Consider the following 11,454-nt stretch of genomic DNA (forward strand, 5'->3'; position numbering starts at 1 on the left):
TCTGAAATCACAGAGGAGTGAGCACTGAGCGCCCATCCCTGAGCTGTACGCCCTCTGAGGCCCAAGAGGGCAAGAGACCTTCCCGAAGCCCACACAGTCAGGCAGCAGGGCTGGGAGACTGAACCCGGAGTCCTAGCGCCCAGCTGCCTCCTGGATGAAAGGAGATTCAAAGGACCATAAGCCTTGGTGTTGGAAAGGTCTTTGGAGATCATCTAATCGGAGCCCTACATGGGAAATGGAGTCCGATCTCCCTCAGATGAGGAATCCCTGGCCCGGAGCCTGGAAATGACCGATCCAAGGTCACCCAAGTAGTAGCTTGAAGCTGGCAGGGTCACAGGATCACGGAGGGAGAGCTGGACGGGACCTTCGGGATGCTCTTGTCCAGAGTACACTCTTTACAGAAGGTAAAACTGAGGTCCCGGCGAGGTGGAGTGGCTTGTCCAGCGTCCCCCAGGAAGCCGCAGTGCTGGGCCGGAACGGAGCTCCTCCAGAGTTCCTGTCTCCCAGCCACCACGACCAGACGAACACATGGTCACACGGACACCCGGTAGCCCCCAGCCCTGGGCCTGCAGAGCCTGCGGACCCCCACCCAGTAGAAAGCCAGCATGAGCGCCCAGTAGGCCACGTAGGCGACTGCCCCGATGGCGAGATAGCGCGCTTCGGTCCTGCGCGCCTCGCTGCTCCAGTCAGCCTGCGCCTCCTGGATCACGCTGCGCAGCAGGCCCCCGAGCAGCAGGGCGGCCCACAGCGCCAGCGGCAGCGCGGGGGCATAGTTGGCGGCCAGGCGGCGGCGGCCCGACGTCCCCCAGCCGCTCTGGTTCATGGTGAGCAGCGCCAGGAACTTGGCGGGCAGCAGGCCGCACATGTAGAGCGGCGCGTAGAGGGAGAGCAGCACCATCCGGCCCGAGCCCCGCAGCCACGCCGCGAAGGCCGCCTTGGCCGCCGCCACGCCCTGCACGCACAGCAGCACCCAGAGCAGCGCCCACGGAGAGCCGGCGTAGAAGAGGCGCAGCACGGTGGCGGCCACGAAGAACGGGAAGAGCCCCGACACCACGGCCTCGTAAGTCATCCAGGCGTGGTGCCGGTGCCACCACAGCGCGTTGTACAGCCACTCGCGGAAATAGGACTTGGACCAGCGCGTCTGCTGGCTGAGCCAGCGCAGGAAGGACGCCGGCGTCTCCGAGTAGCAGCGGGACAGAGACGTGTACCTGGAGGGACAGAGGGCGCTCGGTCAGGGGCCTGCGAGGGCTCTCTGCGGCCATCCCCAGACCTGGCCCAGCCCCACCCTGGGTGACACTGATGGGAGCAAAACACCCGCCAGGAAGCTGGCAGCCACTTAGTCTTAGGGAGTGTCGGGGCAGCTAAGTGGCTCGGTCAGAAGGACCTGGGTTCAAATACGGCCCCAGACACTTCCCAGCTCAGTGACCCTGGGCAAGTCACCTAACTCCATTCACCTAGCCCTTGCCCTTCTGTCTTAGAGTTGTTACCAAGATAGAAAGTAAGGGTTCACAGACAGAGCCTCCAGCGCTGAAACATTAAGTGACTTGCCCAGGGTCACACAGCCAGCCAGGCTGTCAGAAGACAACTTTGAAAGCCTTCCTGGTCCTTATCCACCATGTCACTGCTGACTCTGCCATATCTAGTCAACCTCATAATGGAAAAGAATCCCCATGTCAATGTGGGGAAACGGAGGCAGAGAGCAGTCTACTGTCTTAGCTTACCCTATGTCAATTAGGCTGGGAAAGCAGGAATTACTTTCTTCATAAGCCTCTGACAATTAAGATCAAGCAAGATAAATCTGACCTCAGACACTGTGTGACCCTGGGTAAGTCACTTAACCCTCTTGGCCTCAGTTTCCTCATCTGTCCAATGAGCTGGAAAAAGAAATGGCAAACCACTTATCTTTGCCAAGAAGACCCCAAATGGGGTGACGAGGAGTCAGACTCACTGAAATGACTGAACCACAGTGACAAAAGACATAAAGGAGGAAGAGGATTGGCCACTGGGGCTGGACATCCCATACAGGGCCCAGATGGAAGGAGAATTTCCAACAGATGGTCAAGTCCTGCAGAGATTCCTGTTTGCAGATGACTTGGGGCATCAAGCCAAAGAACAATAAGGAGAACTACATACACATCAACTAGGTGGAAAACCCATGGAGCTGACCCATCCGTCTCCATGGCCCAGAGGCAAAGAGCTGGAGCTCAGATGGAACAAGAGGAGGCCGGTGGGTCAGATGGCCTTTGAAATGAGGTCCCAGCTACTCAACCTCAGTTTTTCCCAGTGACATCCCATGACTTCCAGGCCAGGAATTCCTCAGCCTTCAGAGAAGTCAAGTTTGGGACCCCACAAAGGGCACTGGAGAGGCTTGGGGTAGAGGGGAACCGGTTACGTGGGGTACATGGAGAAGCGTCCCCAAAGAGATGCATGAATAGAAGATGGACCAATCAGGTAACGAGATCAAGGGGAAGCCCCCTAATCCAGCAGCATCCATGTAAAGTAGAAAAATATAGAAGGACACCATCAGTTGGGTGGACCTCCTTGTGGATGCTTTTCGGAGGACATAAATAAGAGCCACACAGAATGAGGAGTCAAGAATGGGCTAGGATGGCCTCAGACACTTCCTAGCTGTGTGACCCTGGGCAAGCCACTTACCCCCAATTGCCTAGCCCTTACTGCTCTTCTGCCTTGGAACCGATAACTTAGTTCTGAACAATTCTAGGGCAGAAGGGAAGAGTTTTAAAACTTTAAATTAACTTAAAAAAAAAAAAAAGAACAGTCCAGGATTTGTGTCGTTGGGTACACTAAAGTATCTAAGCAAGCTGTATAGACTGCTAGACTTGAAGTCAGAAAGTCTTGAGTTCAAATCATGTCTCGGACACTAGTTATCGGACTCTGGACTCTATTTGCCTTTTTTTGATCTGTAAAATGGGAGTAATAATAGCACCCACATCCCAACGTTGTTGTGAGGGTCAAATGAGTTAATATTTATAGAAAGTGCTTTGCAAACCTTGTTTTTTGTTTTGGTTGTTATCTGATAATCAAAGCAAGACCAGGGGAAGTTTTGGACCTAATTTATTTAGATTTTTTTTTTTAATTTTAAACTCTTACCTTCCATCTTGAAGTTAATACTGTGTATTGGCTCCAAGGCAGAAGAGTGGTAAGGGCTAGGCAATGGGAGTCAAGTGACTTGCCCAGGGTCACCCAGCTGGGAAGTGTCTGAGGCCAGATTTGAATCCAGGACGTCCCATCTCTAGGCCTGACTCTCAATTCACTGAGCTACTCAGCTGCCCCCCTAATTTATTTAGATTTTAAGGGAATCGTTAGCAAAACCTTTCATATTAGAGAAAAGCTGGAGAGGCAAAGGCTAGCTGAAAAACGACCGAGTGAATTAAAAACTTGGTTGAATGGCACACCCCAAGATGAATGATTTAATGCCATCTGGGAGTGCTCCATGAATCTGTGCTTGGGCATGTGCTGTTTTACACATTTACCCAAGCTTGGGATGAAGGCATCAATGACAGCAACAATAACTGTCATTTCTCTAGCACTTGAAGGTTTGCAAAGCACGAGGCAATTAGCTCATTTTCTCCCGAGAACAACCCTGGGATCTAGATGCCCTCATTATCCTCTCTTTAAAGATGGGGAAACAGAGGCAGACAAAGTTAAAGGATTTACCCAGAATCACAAAGCTAGTAAGTTTTTCAGCCTGGACGATGGCACAGAGATGGGAGGGCCAGCCAGCTTGTTGGCTGGCAAATCAGGGATGAGGATCTGGAAGGGCTAGAATAAAGGACCACATGTAATAGACGGGATTTAGTCGGGATCAACGGCAAGTAGTAGACGTGGGATTCAAAAAAATCATCCTCACAAGTGCAAGACGAGAGCGATGCGTGTGTCTGACTCTTCGTGACCCCATGTGGGGACGTGTGCTTGGCAGAGATACCGGAGTGGTTCTCCATTTCCTTCTCCAGCTTGGTCTGCCAGTTTCCTTCACAAATGAGGAAACTGGGACAAATAGGGTTACGAGATTTGCCCAAAGTTATGCAACTATGAAGTGTCCGAGGCCAGATTTGAACTCGGGAAGACGAGCCTTCTTGACACCAAATCCAGCACTGTATCCACTGGGCTACCTGGCTGCCCCTTAGGGTGAGGCAGCCTGAAATAAGTGAGTGCAATAAACCCAGATTCGCTTATAAAACCCAACCGCAGTCAGATTGCGTTTTAGCAGACAGCCTGCCTGGTGCAGACAGAGCAACATCCTTTTCTAGACTGTCGTCAAATATAGGACAAGCAACTCACTTATTCAAGCAAGACCATATTTGAACCCAAAAGATTCGTGACTTTTAGTGAGCTGTAAGAGTAGTGTGAGTCGAATCTGTAATTGAGCCCCAAAGGATGCAGATGGGGCCTCAGACTGAACTGAGGAAGGCAGAGGAGGAAGGAGAAAGGTGGTCTTTGCAGTACTGTCTTGGTTAGACCACACTTGAAGCATCATCTCCTGCTTGGGGCATCACTTTTAGGAAGAACATTAATGATGCCTAGGGAAAACATCCAGGGGTCAAGGACCAAGATGGTAGAGGATCTTGAGACCATAGCGTATAAAGATGGGGTGAAGGATCCCAGCTGTGTGACCCTGGGCAAGTCACTTAACCCCAATTGCCTAGCCCCATGTTGGCGAACGTAAGGCATGTGTGCCAAAGGAGGGCTGCTCTCCTCCTCCACTCTACCGTGCCAGAGGACATTTTTCACATCCCCCATTCCTCTGCCGAGCAGCCCAATGGGAGTACTATCTCCCTCCCCTATCTAGGGAAAGGTGAGAGACTCACAGGCAGCACGAGGGTGTAATTTGGGCACTCGGTCTTTAAAAGGTTCACCAGCACTGGCCTAGCCCTTACCGCTCTTCTGTCTTAGAATTGGTCTTAGTTTCCATTCTAAGACAGAAGGTAAGGGTTTGAAAGAAGAAGGAAAAAAGATGAATTGAAGGCACTAGGAATGTGTGACCTAGAGAAGACTTGGGGCAAGAAGGTCTGAGGAGAAAACATGGCTTCAAGTTTGAGCAATTAGATTTTTCTCCTTGGTTCCAACAGATGGAGGTAAGACAGACAGCCTTGTAAAGAGAAGGAAATACTACTTCATTTCTCAGTACCTCAACTACTTCATCTGCACGATGGAATTAAAGTCATTCGCTCTCCCTACGTCACGTGAGCGTGTTGAGGAAAGATTTTGTAATCTCTCTCTCTCTTGAGATGCAAGAGATGCTTTTCTGAGTTATGATTATCTCACTTGGCATAACCACCTTCACATCTTGCCTCCTTCTCTGGCCCATGTTATCCACTCCAGCCCCGTACAGTCACTTGGCAGCACCCAGTGTGCCTTGAGAACATTGGTAGAATCCATTCCCCATTTGTCATTGTGCACAGCCTAGCTAATTGACCGTCATGCCACTGAACAGTTCATTCTTTCCCCCACCTTGTCCCTTAGTACAGCCCTCCCCTTCAGCAGCACTTACTATAGCACCCTGCTTTACCGGCCCTCTTCTCTAACCCGGTATATTCCCCAGCTTCCTCCTTACTTGGTGGCGTAGCCCATACTGAGCATGCGGTTGGTGAGATGGCGGTCATCCCCAAAAGTGCAGTGGGTGCCCAGAAACTTCTGATTGTACCAGGCCTCCAGGAACTGCTGCAACAGGTCATTCCTATACAGACCTACCAGACACAGAGACACCCCCATAAGCACCTGGGTGCAGCCCATTTCCCCCATTTCCCATGTCCTCCTTAGCACCCCCATCACTGATATCCTTCTCCATCCTCATCTCTGTCCCCATCCCCATACCCCACGCCATGCCAAATGAATAGACCATCTTGGCCCCAGCCAATCCCCCTCATCACCAGGGCCATGCCCATCCCCATCACCATCACTGATATCTCCATCCTCCCCACCTTTATCTCTGCCCTTTTCTCTATCTTTATCGCCATTCTGCCTCCATCACCATCATCTCTGTTCCCATGCCTGTCTCCAGTTCTATCGCCCAGATCATCCCGAGCCCTCTCAAAAGCATTCTTGCCCTCCCTAGTTCCATCCTCCCTAGTTGCCATTTCTGTCAGATTCTCAGCCAGAATCATCACCACCCCACTGTTATCCTCATCTCTGTTCTCATCCTTCTTCCCACCCTTCTCCCTTCCCATCCTTTCCCCATGCCCATTCCTCTGCCTAATCCCATCCTCACCTCCCTCCTGATCTTATCCCAAATCCCACCTTCAACTCCAACCACAAACTTCTCCCTATATCCATCCCCAGCCTCGTCCCCACCTCTGCCCTTACCCCCTGTCCTTGTCCTGCCTCCTCCTTTAGTTTCTCTGTACCCACCCCCATGCTCTTCTCCCTTCCTATCCTCGGCTCTGCCCCGTCTCCATACCGGTCTTGGTCCCTCTCGTTGTCCCTTTCTATCCCGTCTCCTGTCCCCGAGGGCCCCCAATTAGGCTTACCGAGAGGGCCGCTGACACAAGAAACACATCGGAAGTAGCTCTGGCAGGCTCGCTCCACGTTGAAGGCCACCCAGTATCTGAGGCTACTCAGGAAGCTGACCCAGGAGTCCAAAGGATTGAGGATCCGCACATCCCCACCCACAGCCCCAACAGTCATGTCCTCATCCAGCACTCGGGACAACTCGAGCAGGGCCATGGGATCCAGCCTCGTGTCGGAGTCACACACCTGGGCCAAAACACACAGTCAGACCCTGATGGCCAACAGTCAGAGGCTCTGGAGGACCAGAGAAGGTGGCCTCCAAGTCATTTCACACATTGTTTGGGTCATCCTGTCACCTCCAAACTCCCTCCCTCCCTGGGGGGGCTGTGAACATCCCCCCCTTAGTTAGTCACCGAAGCAGGCTATCTGCTCTTTGAGCCCGCTGTAGGGGGACCTCTTTTATTTGAGGGGCTGGGGGGCAGAACTGTGGGACATCAGAGGGTTAAAGGGGCCTGGGAGTCTCAGGTGTCAGAGGGGTTAGGAATCAAGCAGGGAGAGGGAGTCCTAGAGTTCAGGGATGATGGGTCAGAGGTTAGGAATCTGAAGAGATTAGGGTCAGAAGGCATGGGGGGCTGAGTCGGGGGTCTGGAGTCACAGGGATCATCCCAGAGTCTTGGGGTTCTTGGCTTCCAGCAGCCCCTCACCTGCACATAGTCCACGGAGTCCCCGAGGGCCTTGAAGGCTGTATACATGACCTCTCTCTTGCCACCCCAGCGCTGAGCCACGCACACACATCGGTGGCTTCTCACCAGGGCCTCCACAGTCAGCCGCCCTGGGTCCTCAGCCTCCACCTCCACATAGCCACCGGCTTCCACCTCCCCAGCTTTGCCACCATCCCCTGACACTTGGGGGGCCCATGGCTGGTGATAGTTCCCATCCCACACAAAGGTGGCAGGGTTCTCGGCTTCGAAAACTTCCCGGAACATCTCCACCATGTACATGTCCTCCTCCCGGTTGCCATCCACCACCAGTAGCACCCGGAGGCGCTCCCTCGGGTACTGCAGCGCCCGGGCTGATAGCAGGCACTGACGCAGGTAGTCAGCATCCTCTTGGTAGGCAGAGATGGTCAATGCCACCCGCCGAGAGCATTTGGGCTTCTCCCGGGCCGCCCGGGCAGCAACTTGCCGGTGTTCTAGGTAGGCAAAGAGGCTCTGGGCCACCAGGTGTGCTGAGAGAAAGGCCCCATAGAGGCCGAAGGCTAAGAGGCCATAACGATCGGAAGCCAAAGGAACACCCACAGCATAGGCCCAAGAAATGACACCTAGGATGAGCAGGGCAAAGGCAATTGTCATGAGCCGGCGAATTGGCCCAGTCCAGGCTCGGCGGGGACCAGATTTGGGGGTGTTCTGGAACAAAAAAGGCACCGGATTAGTTTGGATCTCAGGGATCATCTGGTCCACCCCATCCACAATTTCATTGAAGGAAACTGAGACCCAGCCAGGAAAGGAAAGGGACCAAAATGGGTTGGCACCATCCCCAAAGAACTCTCGAGTTTAACCTGACTATGTGTCGTCTGTTTTCTCAGACAAGCTTTGGGCTCCCCAACGCAAGTCTTTTTCCTTGTCTGTCATCCCTTGCCCTTGACCAGAGAAAATGGATACATAAGAGGGACCCAGACAGAAAAAGGAGTGGATTGATTTTGTGGTCTCCTCTGGGTCCCAAGAGGCAGGAGCCTGGTGCCTGGTCATGAGGGAGGTCAGGATCGGTCCGTCTGTTCTGCCCATTTGCTCAACCCAGCCTAGCCTTCCCCCTCCTTCCCTATCTCTTCATTCCATTGGGTTCTCCCACCGCTACTGCTCCCGGCTGTCTTTTAGTCTCCATGACATCTCATTCCCCAGATAGAGAGGGAAACTGAGGCACTGCCCTGTCCCCTTTCTTCCCGTGCTCTCTCTCACACACACACACACACACACACAGCCACTCTTCCCACAGTAACAGCAACAGCACCACTGACCCGATCCAAAAGTACCAAGATACACACTCAGGAACCCACCATCAAACACATCTAGATGCTTGGACACAGAGACAGGCACTTCCATACGGTGTGAGGCAACACACACACACACACACACACACACACACACACACACACACACAAACACATATACACACACCTGTCCCATGTTCCTCAGGCTCCTTCCTCCTGCCCTTCCAGTGTCCTGCTCTCTCTCTTTCTCCTTTGCCTAGTCAGAGGGGGGGCATTTGTAGCTGGGGGCTGACGTCAGCACTGGGCAGGGCCCCCTAGGCCTGAGGTCATGGCAGGAGCTGCTGCCCCACCCGATTCCCGCTATTAGGCCCCCACCCGAACCCCCCCACTCCCAGTCTCCACTTCAGGACCCCATCCTCTACTTGGAGACTGAGACTGCTGCATACCTTTCTCCCTCTGGGGGAGAGTGGAGGGAGGGAAGGACTGTGGAAAGGAATTCCCCAGCCAGCCTCCCCTCACCAGTCATCTCTCTCATCTTCCTCCATCTTCCCCATCTCTCCTCCCCAATTTGCCATCTCCCCTTGTCTTCTCCCATCTTTCCCCATCTCAGTCTCCTCTCATGTTCTGTCCCCTTCCCTGTCTCCTCCATCTTCCCCATCTCTCTCCCCCTATATTTATCATCTCCCCTTCGATTCTCCCATCTTTCCCCATCTCTATCTCCTCGTGTGTTCTGTCCCCTTCCCTGTCTCCCCCATCTTCTCCATATCTCCTTGCCTCCCTGCATCTTGCTATTTCTCCCATCTTCCCCATCTCTCCTGATTTCTCTCTAACTCTCTTCTTCTCCTAATCTCTATCTCTATTCTCATCATCCTATCTCTCCAAATTCTTTCCCTTTTTCTCTTCTCATCTCCCCCTCCACCCCTCCTCACCTCCTTCATCTCTTTCCATTTCTCTTTCTACCAATGTCCCCCCAGCTTTCTCCCTCACCCCCTTCTATCCTATCTTTCCATTTCCTTTCTCTTCTCCAGACAAACTCCCTCCCCTCTCAAGGATGACTGAAGTCCAGAACAATCTACAAGGACTGTGCAGAAAGCTTTTTGAGTTCTGTTAAGGGCAAGAGTCAAATGAAATCAAGGAACATTTATTAATCACTTGTTTATTGTTATTTAATTATAATTTTAATTTTATAATTAATGATTATTCATCATTAGCAGCACAATGCTAAGAGGAAAGACCGAAAGGAGACAAGAACACTGTTCAGGGTGGATGGGACTAAGGAAGATAACGATTAATAGGGAAGGCAGAACTACTCAGACCCTTACTTTGATTCTGTTTTCATGCCCAAGTAAGATGATCCTCAGATAGATAAGGCCAGAACAAAAATGAGCAGCAGCAGGGTGTGGAAATGCAAGATGAGGAAGGAGAAGGCAAGGCAACACCTCAGTGCCCTCTGTAAGCTCAAGTCATCGACTCTAAACAAACGTGGATCTCCAGGCACAGGAAAAGCCATTGGTTGTGATTGCTGAGCCCTTTTTGGTGAAGGTTCTTGGAGAATGGGGAGCTAAGCAGCACCAGATAAGGGCAAATACTCTCCTGATTTTCAGGAGCCAAACTACTATCAAAGGAATGATGAACAAACTGAAGTGGATTCATGAAAGGCTCTCCAGCAAGAACAGTGCTGAGTACTCAGAACCCAAAGCAGAAAACAAAACTTCTGGAGGAGCTTTTCCAAAGGGAGCCACTCCACTAGGAAGGAGACGCTGTGCTAAAGATGAGTCACCCAGATGTCAGTAAGAGCAAATCACGTCAGAACAACACCACTCGACTTTTCTTTTTTTCTTTGGATCTTGTTGCGTCAGAATATTTCATCGGAGCACTTAACAAAGTTTCTCACGGTCTTCTGGCAGGTCAGACGACTAGACAATGGCTAGTACAGTCAGGTCCAGTCAATTCAAGACTAATTGAATAACCAGACCCAAAAGTAAACATATCAAAGTTAGTGTCAAAGAAGGTCTCTAGTAGAGTGCCACAGGGATCTGTCTTTGGCCCTGTGCTCCTCAAAATTCTGACTAATGACTCAGGTGAAGGTCCAGATGGCATGCTCATTGATTTAAAGATGACACAAAACTGAAAAGTATACCAAAGTTATAGGATAACGGAGACAGGAAACCAAAGGATGTTGATAGACCCAAATGGTAGACTACATTTAGATCAGATTAAATTTAGTAAGAGGAATAAATGGGATCCAAAAAGCTATTGGTCCAAGCACAAGATGACAGAGGCATGACTGGAGCTAGATTGCTCCGTGGACAGAGCCAGATCTGGAGACTAGCCTCTGATTCTGAGTGAATCATTTATCCCCCATTGCTTGCCCCATAGTCCTTACACTCTTCTACCTCAGAACTGATACTATTCTAGATTCTATGACAAAAGGTAAGGGTTTTTTATGTGTAGAGGATCTGGGGGTCCAAATGGACTACAAACTTAATAGGAACCAACAATGTAACAGGGCAGGTACAAAGATTCTTGTGCCCCTTAGCACACATTAAGAGAATAGCATCTAAGACCAAGGAGGAGATGTTTGGTCCCAATGCACTCTGCCCAGGACATGTTACATCTGCAGGACTGCAGCCTATTCTGGGACCATGGCAAGAAAAAGGTGACCAGGGTGGGGAGAAGAGGGGAGGGCAGGGCTTCACACTTCTCAGTGGAATAAGCAGTAGGAATGTGTGACCTGGAGAAAAAGAAGGCAAGTGCCTGACTGTTCCATTAGGTATTGGAAGGGGTGTTTTGGGAGAGAGACAGAGATACAGAGAGAAGGGGAGAGAGGAAAGAGGAGAGAGAGAGAGAGAAAAAGAAGAGAGGGGGAGACAGACTGACAGACAGAGGAAGGGGGGAGAAGAGAGAGGGAAGGAGAGATGGGGAGGGAGGGAGTGAAGAGGGAGAGAGAGAGAGAGAGAGAGAGAGAGAGAGAGAGAGAGAGAGAGAGAGAGAGAGAG

General features: G+C 51.5%; 2 protein-coding genes across 2 annotated transcripts in view; one reads left to right on the forward strand and one right to left on the reverse strand.

Moving 5' to 3' along the window:
* Positions 1-532: 532 nt before the first annotated feature.
* Positions 533-8,567, reverse strand: HAS1 (hyaluronan synthase 1). Its single transcript, XM_044668510.1, has 5 exons — positions 8,483-8,567; positions 7,173-7,954; positions 6,489-6,714; positions 5,576-5,708; positions 533-1,208 (listed from the first exon to the last, which is right to left on the reverse strand). Exons 1-5 carry the CDS (start codon positions 8,565-8,567, stop codon positions 533-535), a joined length of 1,902 nt encoding a protein of 633 aa, XP_044524445.1.
* A 1,293-nt stretch (positions 8,568-9,860) lies between these two features.
* LOC123240793 (N-formyl peptide receptor 2-like) overlaps positions 9,861-11,454 on the forward strand; it is a 12,183-nt gene continuing 10,589 nt past the window's right edge. Inside the window, exon 1 of the mRNA XM_044668511.1 lies at positions 9,861-9,907. Coding sequence (XP_044524446.1) covers positions 9,861-9,907 — 47 coding nt within the window. The remainder of the gene's footprint in view (positions 9,908-11,454) is intronic.

This window comes from Gracilinanus agilis, chromosome 3 (genome assembly GCF_016433145.1).
Source record: "Gracilinanus agilis isolate LMUSP501 chromosome 3, AgileGrace, whole genome shotgun sequence".
In the NCBI taxonomy this organism is placed as follows: Eukaryota; Metazoa; Chordata; class Mammalia; order Didelphimorphia; family Didelphidae; genus Gracilinanus; species Gracilinanus agilis.